The sequence below is a fragment of the Phyllostomus discolor genome, chromosome 3, assembly GCF_004126475.2.
Source record: "Phyllostomus discolor isolate MPI-MPIP mPhyDis1 chromosome 3, mPhyDis1.pri.v3, whole genome shotgun sequence".
Lineage (NCBI taxonomy): Eukaryota > Metazoa > Chordata > Mammalia > Chiroptera > Phyllostomidae > Phyllostomus > Phyllostomus discolor.
This window is the reverse complement of record NC_040905.2, coordinates 206,088,411-206,103,215: the sequence shown is the minus strand read 5'-3', so window position 1 is coordinate 206,103,215 and position 14,805 is coordinate 206,088,411. Positions and strand designations below refer to the sequence as shown.

The window sequence follows — 14,805 nt, the reverse complement described above, 5'->3', positions numbered from 1 at the left end:
TGTGTCTCTCCCTCCCTTTCTCTTGCCCTTTCTGCCTCTCTAAAAATAAATAAATAAAATATTAAAAAAAAAAGAAGTTACTTTTGAGGCTGTTTGATATTTGTATTTCCCACTAAATTCTGATTTCCACAAGGGCAGGGACTGTCTTATTCACTGGTGACCAGCACAGGACCTGGCACCCAATAAGTGTCCTTTAGCACGATGGACCCAACTCTGCGGCTCCCTGGCTGGGCCTCCTTAGGTAAGTCCCTTTCCCTCTCTGAGCTCACACTGCTCACCCCCAGTGAAAATGCACAGGTGAGCAGCATCAGATTGGGAGTGGGACGGATGTTATAGGAATGCGTGAATGTCGGTAGCTGTGGGAGCTGGCCAATGAGTACTAGGGGGTTCGTTATACACTTCTGTTTACTCTGTATATGTTTGGAATTGTCTCCAACAAAAAGCTTTTTGTAAGATGCACCCGCCTGGGCTCCTCCCCGGATTGTGGTGGGGAGCCAGGGAGGGTATTTTGGAAAAGCTGCCAGAGTGGTTCTGAAGTGCGGCTCCGGCTGGGGGCTTTCCGAGGCTGCTTCCAGCTCCCAAGACGCGGCAGCAATTCTCTCCTGCCCACGTGGGTGGTGCTCACTGGTGGAAAAATACCACGGCCGAAGCACATGACTCTGCCCTGTCCCTTAATCCCCGCACCCTCAAACACTTCTAGGTCAAGTTTCCGATCTTCCAAGTCAAAAGAGTCCCCCCACACATTCTCTCTTGTTACTAGCCTCTTCTGGGCTCCCCCAGCCTCTCGAACCCCCATCCCAGCTTGCTCTCAGGCCTGGTTTGCTCCTAAGACACCCGGATGGGCCTGATTGCTTAGGCACCCTGAGCCACAGTGCCTGGCACCGTGGAGGAACTGAAACACGCGAGCTGAATTGAATTGCAATGAAAAAATCTTTGTGGCCTCCAAGCTTTGTGACCCCGGACAAACAACTTCTCCTTGGCTTCCTTCTGTGTGACACAGAGTGACAGTCCATGCCCTGGTAGAGCTGTGGGGAGGATGCAATGAGATCACGAGCGTAAAGGCATTGCAAGTGCGTAGGACTTTCACCACATGCAGAGCCAGACTCTCCCCCCTGGGGGCTCCCACAACCCCAGGCTTCCCTCATGCTGGACGGTGGCTGGCTGGTGACACATCTGCCTCCCAGAAAGTCCAAGAGCCAAAGGGAGGAATTTTTGGGCAAATCACGTCCAATTCCCAGTCCCCAATGCCCAGCGCAGGGCCAAAGAGAGAAGGAAGGACGGAGAGGGGGAAGGTGACAGGAAGCTGTGAAGGGCCTGCTGGAAGTCCCAGTGTCCCCGGGGGCCAGAGGGACCAGGGTGGCTGTCTGTGGGGCCTCAGCTAGCAGACGGAGCCTGGAGGTGTCCATTCTTGCCAGCAGGACACACAGGCCATAGAGGCAAATACTCCCTCTCCAGGAAGCTGGTTCTGCCACGTGGAACTGCAGACAGGGTGTGGGAACTCAGTATAGGGTGTGGGGGGCAGCCTGCAGCCTAGAAAGAAGGAGGTTTAGAGGCAGCTGCCCAAGGCCCCCGGGGCGAAGTTTCAAGCCATCCATAAGCTGAGCCCCACCCACCTGTCTGGGGACAACCTCAGCCATCAGACTTCTCTTGTTCTGGAACTTGCTGTGTCTCCCCTTGCCTGGGCCCTGGGTATTTGCTCTGCCTGAAGGCTCACCCTGCTCCTTCCTCGGCCCAATCACCTTTGATCATTCAAGGTCCAACTGCAACTTTCATCTCCTTGCAGACCCTCTCCAACTTCTTGAGACAACCCCTCACACCTCCACGGCTCCCGCGTGTCTAGTCTAATCCCCAGTGCACCAGTACATGGTCTCTCAGGGAATCCTAACCATACCCCGCGCCCTGCAGGGGGATTCCACTGGCCCCATTTTACAGATTTACAAATCCAGGGTGGCTTGCCAAAGTGCAGAGAAGACTGAGGAAGAGGAGACTGGGTCGGGTGGGACACGACAGGGGAAAGCCACATTCAAGACCCCAGTCCCTGCAGACTGACGAAAGGCCAGGCCTGGGTGTGGGTCCTGGGAACCAGGAGGCTGCCCATCTCCACGGCCCATTGGAGCCCCAAGGGTCTCAGAAGTGGCTCCTTGGCCCCCTCTGCAGCCGGTGCACAGGGAGGTGGGGCCACTGCTCGGAACTGCTCTCTTACGCCCATGGCCACTGGGCAGAGGTGACCTGGCAGCCCCACCAAGTGCCCGCCTGCCTTTGCTTGTCTGCTCCTCAGTGCGGGCCTCTCATTTCTGCCTATCGTGTGGTTTCACCCTCTCCCTCTGAGGGACTCTCTTTACCAGGCTCAAAGAGACCATCTCTCTCTCTCTCTGTCTTGGTCTCTCTCAGCTCCAAGTCTGTCCCGGGCTGTCCCTTTTACCTCTGAGTCTTCTCTTCTGAATGTCAAAATCTCTCTCTCTCTCTCTGTCTTTCCCTCATCATCACTGCCCCCGTGTCTTTGACACTGTCTCTTAATCTTGGTCTCTATCCCTGTCTCTCTGCCTCTTTACTGCACTGTTACACCGTTGCCATTCTTGTCTCTCTGTCTCTCTGCCTTCTGTGTCTTTGTCACTGGTGTTGTCTCTCTGTCTCTCCTCTGTGCATATCTTTGTCACTGTTCCTTTATGTCTGTCTCCCACCCTTTTCCTGTCTCCCAGACTCTGCCACTGGCTCTCTGCCTCCCTGTCTCCCTCCCTCCCTCCCTGTCTCTGTCACTCTCTGGAGTCCCTCACTCCGCGTGTCTCTCTCAGTCTCTGGCTCTGTGGAGGGCAACGCCTCCTCCACAGCACCCCCATCCCTGGCCCGGCTTGCTCCCATGTAGGCGGTGGGAGACCCCCGGGCGTCATTCCAGGGCCCGCTCCATCTGGGTGGCAGTGCTGACAGACAAGATAGGGATCGGACTTGGCTCTGTCCGGGCCTGAGCAAGGGGCACAGCCGGGCTACTCGGGGGCGTCTGGGTGCTGCAAATGTCTGCGCGCGTGCGGGTCTCCCTGGGTGGGGTGGTCTGGGTGTCTGTCTGGAGCGCCTGGGCCTGTTTACGTCTGTCTGCGAGCATTCGTGTGGGGCTGTCTGGGTGCAAGTGCCTCAGCCTGTGGGTCTCCCCGTCACCCCCGAATGCCTCTGAGTGTCTCTGTGCGCGTGTCCGTGGGCACGCAGGTAGGTCCATCCACAGGACGGCCCTGCAGCTCGAGTTCTCTCGCTCAGCCATCAGTGAGGGCAGGTTCTCTCGCCCTGGTGACGGGTGGAAACGTTGATGCTCCCACCCCTGGGCCGAGCTCCACGGCCATGCGTGTGTGCATCTGCTGCGGCTGGAGGCTGGAGGCGGAAAGACTCGGGTCAAATCCTGCCTGACCAGACGGACCCCAGGCAGGGTGTCCAATCTGCAGGGACAGTTCTGGATTTGTTCAGCAAAAATGTATCAATCAAAAACATAAAATGAGCCCTGGCTGGCGTAGCTCAGTGGATTGAGCGTGGGCTGCGAACCAAAGTGTCACAGGTTCGATTCCCAGTCAGGGTACATGCCTGGGTTGCAGGCCATGGCCCCCAGCAACCGCACATTGATGTTTCTTTCTCTCTCTCTTTCTCCCTCCCTTCCCTCTCTAAAAAATAAATAAATAAAATCTTTAAAAAGAAAACAAAAACATAAAATGAACCCATGGTGCTAGAAGTTAGATTAGGCACCACCTTGGGAGAGGTTCCTGGGGAGACCCAAGGGAGCCCTCTTAGTGCTGTAATGTCTAATATCCTGATCTGGGTGGGGTCACATGGGTATGCTCGTTTCGGAAATATCATTCAAGCTGTTCATTTCAGACATGCGCACATTACGCATATTATACGTCAATATCAAAGTTACAGAAAATGTATCGAACTCCTACTATCTGCCAGGTGTTAAACAGTAATAACAACAATAGCGTGTGTGTGCGCATGTTTAACATTTCAGAAAGTGAGTCAGTCCAGGCTTTAAGCGCTCAGTCCGTTCCTGCCCCGCTCCCTCCCCGACTTTGTCCCAGCCATGACGGCAGAGGGAAAGAGACCCCAGTCCTGGGCTCCATTGTTTCCCCGCCCGTCTCTCCTGGCTGTTTTCTCAAGACAACTCTGATGTTCCCTCTGGACTTCCAAACCCAAGGGCCACTGAGGGGCATTTTGCTAGGTAACTGTTAGTGTTCAATGAAGCTGGAAACGGAGCACTATGCAGCAGGACTCAGGGTGAGAAATGAGGGGTGTAAGATACCCAATGGGCAGACAGCACACCTGCCTGATCCCTTTAGCAATGACAGGCAGTGCCTGGATACACACATTCCTGCTCTCCACCTCCACATTTAATCACATGTCACCCATTATTCAATAAAACATATTAGGCCCCTACTACATGGCAGCCCCCCTGCTGGGCCCTTCAATACACCTTACTCTGCCCTCATTACAACGGTCATATAAGAACCATTATGTTCATCCTCCAGCTGGGGACCCTGAGGCCAGTGGTGAGATGACTCCCCTGAACCCATCCTGCTCCACAGTACAGACCACAACCTCCCTCTGCCTGCCTCTGAGTCTCCATCCTCTCTGCCGATGTCTTTTCTCTGGGTTTCTGAGTTTGACTGACACTTTTGTAAAGGAACCAAATTCATTTGCTTTTGCCCTCTTGGGAGATTTTTAAATTTTGTGTCATTAAGAAAACCGGGGCCTAAGCTGCCTTGCAGTAACAGTGCTCACTCCTCCGAGGGAAAGGCCTCTCTCGTTGCCCAACACCCTCTGCCAGCCCAGAGAAGGGTGCCCTTTGACCTCTGCCGTGCCAGGATCCAGCAAAGCGTGCTTATTTCATATTCGAATGAATGAATGAATGAATGGCATCTGGCTTACATACCCTTCACTTAGCCCACGTCACGCGGTGCTGAGACGATCTCGTCTGTCTCTGCCTCCACTCTAAACTCCTTGGGGGTAGGGACGGGATCGACTTCATCTCTGCATCTCGACAAGCAGCCCAAGGCCTAGCACAGAAGAGGGGCCCATGAATATTATAAATACGTACAAAGTGCTATAAACAGTATAAATAAGGGGAGACCCTGGATTTATTATTTCTAGGCTCCACCCAAGAAGGCCCTTCAGTCGTATGGATGTCATACCCAACAGCAGCAGCACCAACTAGTTTCAATAAGTGGTTTTATTACTGGTTAGATTTTACAAATTCTGATATTCGAACAGACTTCCACCTTAAAATTCTAAAACAACAAAGCGACCGTTGGAGGGGATTTGATTTTTTCCTTTTTTTTTTTCTTTTTTCTTTTAAGGACTATTCAAAGTAACAAACTTTTTTTTTTCTTTTACATTTTTGCTCTGGTCATAAATATACAGAGAGAAAAAGAGGGAGAGAAAAATGAACAAGTCGTCCAAAGTATGGAGATAAAACAGTATTCCTAAGGCACGTGGCAGTCTTTGAAAATACAGAAGCTCTAGCCAACTTAAATTATTTGTTGTTCTCCTCGCTCAGTCCACAAAACTGTACAATGACACAAATGTTGTGTTGCGGATAGATCTTCCAAGTAATTCCTCAGTCCACACCACTGCGTGAGCCGGACGCGCAATTCTTGTCTTCCTCTGTTTCCAGGCGAGATCCTAAAATGTGGTTAGTTAGTTGCTCAAAGCCTCTATTTTAAAATACACTTGGAATTCAACTAAAGATAATTTCTTTTTTAAAGAAATCGTGGGGCCAGTGGGGGGCGCGAGTCATTAGAAAAGGTTGGTAAGAGTCGTTTGTGAGGGGCTGTGAGGCTCATGGCCCTCCAGGTTGCCAGGCACAGAAGTTAAGACCGACGTCACAGTTGGCAGGGTGGGGCTAGTCAAGTCTGTGAGGGTGGTGGGCGTGCTGGAGGGGCTGAGCGAGGCGTTGGAGAGCTCCGAGGCCGGCCCCGATGGAGTCCCTGTCTGCAGCGCCGCCTCCGTCGACTTGTCCACACCCGTGTTTTCCTGCCGTAAGAGGTTGCGCCTGAACTTGGCCCGGGCGTTCTGAAACCAGACCTGTGTGGGGCGAGAGGGGAGGAGGGCTGGTTAGGGAAAGGCAGGCAGGGAGGAGAGACGAGCAGAGCATTCCCCTGGGCGGTTTCACTCCGGGAGGCTAATCAGTATTTTTCAGAGGGAAGAAAAAAACAAATCCAGGCTGGCTATATTTTGTTCTTAAAAAAAATGAAAATGTCCTTCTCTCTCCTTGGCTATTACTGGGTTTCCCTTTCTGTTAGAAGGTTCCAGAGCTGAGCCACTCTCCAATATTGTAGCCACTGGTCACATATAACTGCTGAGCACTGGACATCCGCCCGGCCCAAATGGGGCTTGTCTGTAGGTAAAAACACACAAGCCACTTGAAGATCTAATATGAAAAAAAGAAAGTAGAACATCTCAATAATAATTCTTATACTGGTTACATGTTGAAATGATCATTTTTTAGATGTGCTGGGCTAAACAAAATGTATTCCTAGAATTACTTTCACCAGTTTCCTTTTGCTTTTTTGAATGTGGCTATGAGAAATTTTTTAACGTAAAATCACATTTGCGGTCATGCTGCCTTTCTTTTAGATGGCGCCACTCTGGAAGGTTCGTTCCAGCCAAATCGTGACTGTTTTTCACAACGGGGAAGAGAGCCGCTTTTTTCAGCAGTTGCCTTTAAGCACACAACAGATCCCACGAGTTCTGGTTGGCACGATTTTTAACATGGTTCAGGGTCACTAAGTCGGGGAAATACTAGAATGATACAAAGAACACAGGAAATCGGTCAGTCAAGAATCACTAAAAGGAAGAAAAAGACACTGACCCCACTCCCTACCACCACTGGCTGGAGAAGCCGCCGACATCCTGCACCCCTGGGTTCCAGGACTCAGGGCAGGGTGGGCAGGGTGGGAACAGCAGCCAGAGCACGGCCAGGCCAAGGCCAAGGCAGCGGTGATGGGCCGATTCCCGATCCCGGCCTGCCCCATCCCAGTACCACGTAGGAGGGGGGCGCCGTGGGCTGCACGGTCGGAACTGAGCTTGGTATAAAAAGAATAAAGGGACAGAATAAGGGTTTACTGGTTTTTTTTCCTGTGATGAAGACACAGGTACCCATCCACACCCACATCTTTATACATGAGCTCTGGCTCCACCCAGGAATCCTCAAAGGCCTAGGAAATCCAGGACATTGGGCGGTGGGCGGCGAGGGTAGGGTCGGAGGGCTGCATCTCCCTGAGAACGAAGCCCGACAGGCAGGGCCCCCTCGCTTCCCTTTGCGTGAGGAAAACACCCGCCAGAAGCCTCCCCATAAAACACAGGGCCTTGGGGGATTCTGCAGACTCTCGGGTGTCCAGTTGCGAGTTTCCAGATGTGCCTGCATCTGCCTGTCATCCCAGTGTCTCAGACGGGCGGGACGGGCCGATGCCTGGCCCCACCCTCCCCTGGGGACCACCCCAGCTACAGGGGCCCGTGGCTTCACACCCTCATTTTAGGTGGCCTAACACAATTTGGGCTCAATTAAAAGCACAGCTGCCAGAATCCCGGAGCGAGGAGGGAGACACGGACCGTGTGAAGTCGGCAGACAAAGCTCTCTCTCCAGCACACTGGGTCTTCCCAGGAAGAAAGCACACGTCCCTGGCCTTCCACCCAGCGCAAGCCCATCACCTCTCGGAGGCTTGCAGATACGTCCACTGCTCCTAAACCACCCTCCACATGCTCTTCTTGGGGTGGGGCGGTCCTCCCCCACCAGCCTCAGAACTCTGCGGGGGTGAGACTGTTTCTGGCTGGTCTGGGGAACGGCTGAGGGAGGAGACAGAAAATGGATGGAGGAAGCCCCACAGGCCCTCAGAGAGAGGAGGTCACTTTCCCCGTCTTGAGGCAGGTCAGACGAGGAAGCCTTGGTGCCAGCTTTTGCCAATGTCCTGGCCTGTGTGTCTGTCCCAGAAGCAACTGGAACAAGGAGCCCTGGGGGTGACAAACGGCTCCTGGGTCCAGGGATCCGAGCCCTCAGGAAGGGCTGGAACCGGCTGGTTGGCTGCCGGCCATTGGCTATTTCCTCTGTGGTTGCAGGGTTTCGTGTTGGGTTTTCCACCCGAAGCAGGGCTTCGCCAGAATCCTCACCCAGGTGTTTCAGAAAGGCCCCTCCTAGGCGGTAGTTGGGACAGGGACCCTGCCTGAATCACCTTCACATCCCTGGGGACACGGCCCAGGGACCGGCAAAGATGAAGAATCAGTAATAGGCACTGAGTTCATAGTAATAACAACACAACATGTAGGGACCTCTTACTATGGGCCAGGCATCGCGCCACCATCGAACGTGCACAGTCACAGGTGATCTCCGTGATAAGCCAAGCAGGGGTGCTACACTCAGCATCCCCCACTTTATAGAACTAAAGCCAGACAGACTCAGAGAAGGGAATCCGCTTGCCCAAGGTCACACAGAGGCCACCCTGAGATCGGAATCCAGGACGACCTGCCACGGAAAGTCCATGTTCTCCCTACCACCGACCCCTGAGTAAGTCGGCAAGTGAATGAATAAATGAGTGAACAGAGGAAGCAACTGCGGTATAGTGGAAGGAATATTGGATGTAGCTTCCATCTGGTCAATTAGGTACTGACCAGCCAAGTGACCCTGGGTGAGTCCCTCACCTGTGGCTTACCTCAGTTTCCCCAGCTGTACCACAAGAGGGTTAGGCCACACCACATGATTGCTAGGACCTCTTGGGGTTCTAACAGGCTGGGATTCTGGGGCAGCTGGAACTGCCAGCCCTCTCTCTTCATATGTGGGGGGTGCCTAGCCTGGTGCACAGGGCAACTCCGCTGAGTCTGGGGTGGACGAGGAAGCCCACATTGCCGCGTGCTCCCTATCCCCTCCACCACCAGGCACCAACTGACCCTGCAGGCTATGTTTTGCCTCACAAATCCCTTCCCCCAAGATTCTTTCATTAAGGAGAGCAGGAGGGCCAGTGAGAAACCCACTTTGCCCCACACATCTCCTCCTGGGTCCCTGAGAAAACCAGATGAAAGGTAAAAACTTCATGTCCAAAGACATCCACTGTGGCTTTTTTTTTTAACATCAAACCAACAGCTACATCCAAAGTGCCCCCCCCCCCAACGGGGCGAGTGCAAGTCACAACACAGCCACCCCACCCAGTCTAAGAGGAAACGTGTAACCAGTGTTATGAGAGGAAAAGAAAGAATTTAAAAAGTATGTATTGAGCCCTGGCTGGTGGCTCAGTGGATTGAGCGCCAGCCTGCGAACCAAAGGGTCACTGGTTCAATTCCCAGTCAGGGCACACGCCTGGGTTGCAGACCAGGTCCCCAGTAGGGGGCACACGAGAGGCAACCACACATTAATGTTTCTCTCCCCCTCTTTCTCCCTCCCTTTCCCTCTCTCTAAAAATAAAAAAGGTATTTTTAAAAATAAAAAGTATATATTGAAACATCATAATAAAAATAATGATGATGAATATTAGTCACTTCCTCAGTGTCAGGTACTGTCTAAGCAAAGTTCTGAGCATTTTACACATATTAACTTATAACAGTGCCTTACAAAGTAAGCACTAGCATTATTGGCAGGTGAGGAAACTGAGGCACAGAGCCCAACCAAAGAGGTGGGGCTGAGATATGAATTCGGGCAGGCTGGCTTCATTCTCTCACTCACTATTTAACCTCTGAACTGTTCCCCTGGATTATCGGTTTCCTGTGCTCTGACATGGGTATATTTTTCTTATTTTTCTTATTTTTCTAACCTGTCTGTATGGCAGTTCTATTATTCTCTATAATTTTAAAAGGCTTTAAGGAGCCAAAAATAACAAGCCCCGGACTGGCTATCACGAACGCTCAGTCCCAGCCCAGGGCTACAACCACTGTGCTGTGGGGCTTTGGACAAGTTCCTCCACCTCTCTGAGCTTCGTGAGAGATGGAAGCGTCGATCCACTGCCTCCCGTACACGCCCTGACGGGGGACCGTGGACGAACCTGCACCCCAGGCGCGTGCCCTGGCTGGGAATCAAACCCGAGACCTCTTGGTTTACAGGATGATGCTCCAACCAACTGAGCACACTGGCCAGGGCTCTTCTATTTTATTTATGTCAAGAGTTAAACAAGGGTTCTGTGGCCACATAAATTTGGAAATCGTTAGGTTGGACCAAGTTGAATCTCTTCAAGGTTTCTCAGTGCCTATAGTCAGGCTAACGCGCTCTGATCTCCAAGACAAAGACATGGTTAACCTTTAGCATTTTCCAAACTTATTTGGTCCCAGGATCATTTAAAAAATATTTGTATAATGAAACAGTTCCCATACAGAGAAAAATACAGAGATTAATCGTATCACCGTTTTCATTGTTTCCACAACACCTTGTGGCACCTCCGTCTCCCCTCTGGAGCGCACATTCCAGCGGGGCCTATTCACTCGCTGGGTCATGGCTGAATCCGCGGGGCCTCCGCCCCACCCGGAACGTGGCAGAAGGCCAGCGTGTTTGTTGAATAAGCAAGTGAATAGCGTTCTCACCTCCTGAGTTCTCACACAGATTAATGATGACTAACTTGTCATCCCAAAGATGTTTTTAAACTGTTGGTAGTTAAAATGTATTTTCCTTCAAAGGCATGCCAGGAACCTCTAAGGAGGCCTTCACGCATCCAAATCAATCAGCTCACCACCCCTGTCCCCAAGCCCAGAGCATCTTAACATTCTGCCTGCATGCGTCCCCAACGGCCAGGGAGGAAGAGAGGAGACCCAGAGAGGCATCGATGTGCCGCGGAGCGGTCTCCAAGCACTTGCAAAGCTTAACGTCTTAATGGGTTTCTGTCCAAGGGGGCCACTCCGCCTCCTGGTCACCTTGCCCACTGATGGGAAGTCAGTATTACGGTTTTCATGCTTCTAAAGATGACAGATTTGAGCACTTTTTATGCTGCTACAGCTTTACAACAGGACTCCTGCTTTCCTACCAAGACATGGCATCTCTGACCCCCTCGCCCCAATCTGTCCTGCTGCATCCTGCATCTAGATCCCAGGTGAAGGGATCACCATCCCTGCACTGTGCTACCCTGGAAAGAGCTATGGAATCAGACCCTGGCGTCATCACTCCCTAGCCTCGAGACTCAGTTCAAGGGTCCTAGACTCTCTGAACTTCATTTTCCTCATCTGCAAAATGAAGATCATTAATGTTTTAAATGAGTGCAAAAGAGGGTGGTAGACTGATCCTGCTATGTCAGTGTTTTTGAAATTAACACGCCTTGAATCCCGAACATATGCCTGGTAAATTATACTTTATCTCATTTACTCCTTGCAACCACCTAGTGGAGTATTATGGCCGAGGCACAGTCTGGAAACACTTGCACGCGCGCACACACACACACCCTATATAACCCACCTCTGGAAATACAGCCTCAACCTCGACCTGCCCCTGCCATGCACTCTCTCTGAAGGGTTGAGGTGGACCACAGCCTGCAGGGGGCACCCAAGGCCCAGTACCATTCCGCTGGTGTGGGCAAGTGATAAGGAACCATTTCACAGGCACCGACTTTGGACCAGCAGGCACCAGGCTGGAGCCTTCCCCATTCATCGTCTCGATCCTAAGGAAGCCTCGATGTGCAAACTATTATCACCTCCATTTCCCAGCTGAGGCTCAGAGAGGAGAAGTTAAAGTGCCCAAACCACACTGCTGGTAAGTCAGAAAGGATCTGAACCAGTCTGTTACCTTCCAAAGACACACTGCCTCACCCAAATCTGCTCCCATCCCATCTCCCCAAGCTGGCCCATCAGAAGCAGCGAGGCCACCTGTGGAACGAAGAGCCCAGACCCTGCCAACGTCTGGCTCCAGTGACCTCAAGCAAATCACTTCATCCCACTAGGTCTTAAGCTTCTCACCTATAAAACAGGCAGGAAAATATGCAAGTGAGATCAGGAAGCGACTGGAAAGACAACGCTCTGCCAACTGCCGCACGATCACGAGCAGCTGTGCGGTTAAGGAGTATTGAGGACTTGTGCGGGAGATCTGGCGGTCTGGGAGGCGGGAGAAAGTGGTCTGGTGTGCCTGACGGGTCTAAGCGCCTCTGCCCCAAAGGACACTCACACTCAGAAGCAGTCCCTGCTGGGTTGGCTTAGAGGAAAAAGAGCCATGCCCACTGATCGGATGGGCCTGGATTCGATCCAGCTCTGCTACTTACAGCAAAGTGTGACTTGGGGCAAGTGGAAGTCGTGTGGGCCTCAGCCTTCACCTCTGGACAGTGGGGGCGGAGGGATCATAATGCCTGGCAGCAAGGACTCAATGGGCAAATGCACGACACAGGTGTTTCAACGTGCCTGACACATAACAGAGCACAGAAACGTGTACTGATCAGCAGACACACAATGACTGTCAGTGTTTTTCTCCCTCAACTAGCTCTGTGCCCCTGGCTTTGCTGAGTCCCCACGGGAGACAGGGCATGCAGGTGTGAAGGGCTCTGGCTCAGGATTCTAGGGGAGAGGGGACAGGCCAAGCATTCATCCAGGTTCTTCAGGTGACCCATTCCTCACATGCAGGGTAAGTTGGTCCTTCCCCAGTCTCCCACAGAACAGTCCTCACCATTGATCATACTGTGATAAACGGAATGTGGGCCTGCCTCTGCACCCAACAGGTGATTTTCTTCAGGACCAGGACTGCGGCTCATTCTGCTCTGCCTCCCCAGGGCCTGGTGCTAATGGACATTTGGTCGGGTGAAAGAACAAGGAATAACTATGCTGAAAATCTGATGTGCTCCTAAATCACATAACCAAGCCTCCTGCCTCCCCAAGGCCAGCACAGACTGGTTCCTGCTGGTTCCAGATTCAGACTCAGCTATGGGCACGTGCTCTATTTTGTTTAATCTGGGTAACTAAGAGAAGTATGTGCTCTAAGGGTGCCCATTTTACAGGTGAGAAAGCTATGGGTCAGAGAGGGCAACTGATTTGTCCAAGACACACAGCCAGTGAGTAGAGGGGCAGAACCCAACACAGGTCACCCTGAACCCAGCTCTGCCTGACTCTAAGTCCCTGCTCCTGTCCCAGCCTGCTCCCAGGGGTTGAAAACTGTCCCCACCAATTCGCCATAAAGGCACCTAGATAGAGGGAGGGACAATGTATCCTACTAACCAGAGAAAAGGCAAAGGCCTCTCTGATCCTCAGTCCAAATTCGCTCAGGGCTGAGGAGTGGAGAGGGTGCCAAGGAAGGTCCCCAACCTAACCCCAAGAAGGTGAAGTCCAAAGGAAACAGGCAAGGAGCCACCTACTGCTTGTCAGAAGCCCAAGTCAGAGGGACCCCCAGGCAAAACAGACCCAAATAGGAGGGGCAGGGCCGCCCGAAGAACGCTGAGGGTAAAGGGGGCGGACCCAGAGAGGCGCATCAGCACCCTATTGGCTAGCCCTCCCTACATCACCATCCACAGCACGCTGGAGACAAAGCTGCCCCAGACTCTAGGCTCCCCAGAGAATTTGGACCCTCACCGTTTCAGAGTCCTACTCAACTCAGCTGCCGTCACCCCCAAAAATGCTGTTTCCTTTTTTTCCTGACAAATTTGCAGGAAAACTTAGCGCAACTGCACAGCCCTCTTTGTCCCTCACCTCAGTGTCACCTCCCCTTGCCTCACCCCTCAATCCCTACTATCTGGGGCTGGAGGGTGGGCCAGACTGGCCTGGACTCGAATCCCAGCTTCCTGTTCCATTGTGAAACAGGAGCCCTTCATCGCTCAATTTTCATACCCCAAAAACGTGCATTGCTATCCCTACAGCCACACATTCCGAGGAATACACTGGTTACCCTTGCTATAAAGGGGGGTGTTCTCCTACCTCATCGTATGAGTGAGGACACTGAAGTCCACCGACCAGAATAATCCTTCCTACTAGTTAATGTGAGTCAATTAGTCCAGTTCATGTTATTCCCACTGGGCAGTTAAGCATCAGCCACTGTAGTAGACACTTAAATCACCTCAACGGTCCTTCCAATAAACCTGCAGCATAGATGGTGATGATGTGTGTGTGTGTGTGTGTGTGTGTGTGTCTGTTTCACATAGGAGGAAACGGGGGCTCAGGGGACTTCAGTGACTTGCCCAGCAAGGAAAAGCAGGAGCTGAAGAGTTGAAAAGTGATGACCCAAGGCTCTGCCGCCAGTTTCAGTTGTGCAGGAGCCTGGAACTCCCCAAACTGGAGATTTTAACACCTCTGGGATGATGAACAGACCCTCCAAAAATCTGGTGAAGGCTCTGGATCCGTTCTATTAAAAAAGCACCCTCATATTTAGAATTGTACGATCTACATACTTTTATTAACCAATGTCACCCTCAGTGAATGCAATTTAAAAAGGAAGCACCCTCACAGGCAAGTGCCGTTCTGCTCAGTTTCAGAGGTGCCCATGCACTTCCTCCAGCTCCCTGCGGGCAGATCCGGGGGGGGGGGGGGGGGGGGGGAAGGCCCCTTGGCCCACCCAGGGGATCTGCCCACACACACCCCCTGTCACAAAACCTGGCTTCTGGGAGAGTCTAAGAAACAACAAAGGGGCAGAAGAAAAATCTAGGGAGAGACTGAAAGAAAAAGAAGCCGGAGGGAGCAAGTGAGGAGCAAGAAGCAGAAGGAACTAACAGCTAACAGCAGTTGCCCGGGACGGGCCTCCTGGGATGAGGGGCCAAGGGCGTGGGGGAGTCTGGACGCATGTGAAATGTTTGAACCTTTTACAATATGAGCACATACGAGTGTCACTTGAGTCATAAATGGCAAATACAAGTTGTTTACAAGAAAGAAAAGAGACTGAGTGTAGAAACAAAGAGGACAGAGGGA

At 52.2% G+C, this 14,805-nt stretch overlaps 1 protein-coding gene across 2 annotated transcripts in view; it reads right to left on the bottom strand.

The window, feature by feature from the left end:
• Nucleotides 1-5,182: 5,182 nt before the first annotated feature.
• LHX2 (LIM homeobox 2) overlaps nucleotides 5,183-14,805 on the bottom strand; it is a 29,392-nt gene continuing 19,769 nt past the window's right edge. For both annotated transcript variants that reach the window (XM_036022201.1, XM_028518507.2), the window contains exon 5: nucleotides 5,183-6,054. In XM_036022201.1, the coding sequence (XP_035878094.1) occupies nucleotides 5,767-6,054 (288 nt within the window). In that variant the 3' untranslated portion in view covers nucleotides 5,183-5,766. The remainder of the gene's footprint in view (nucleotides 6,055-14,805) is intronic.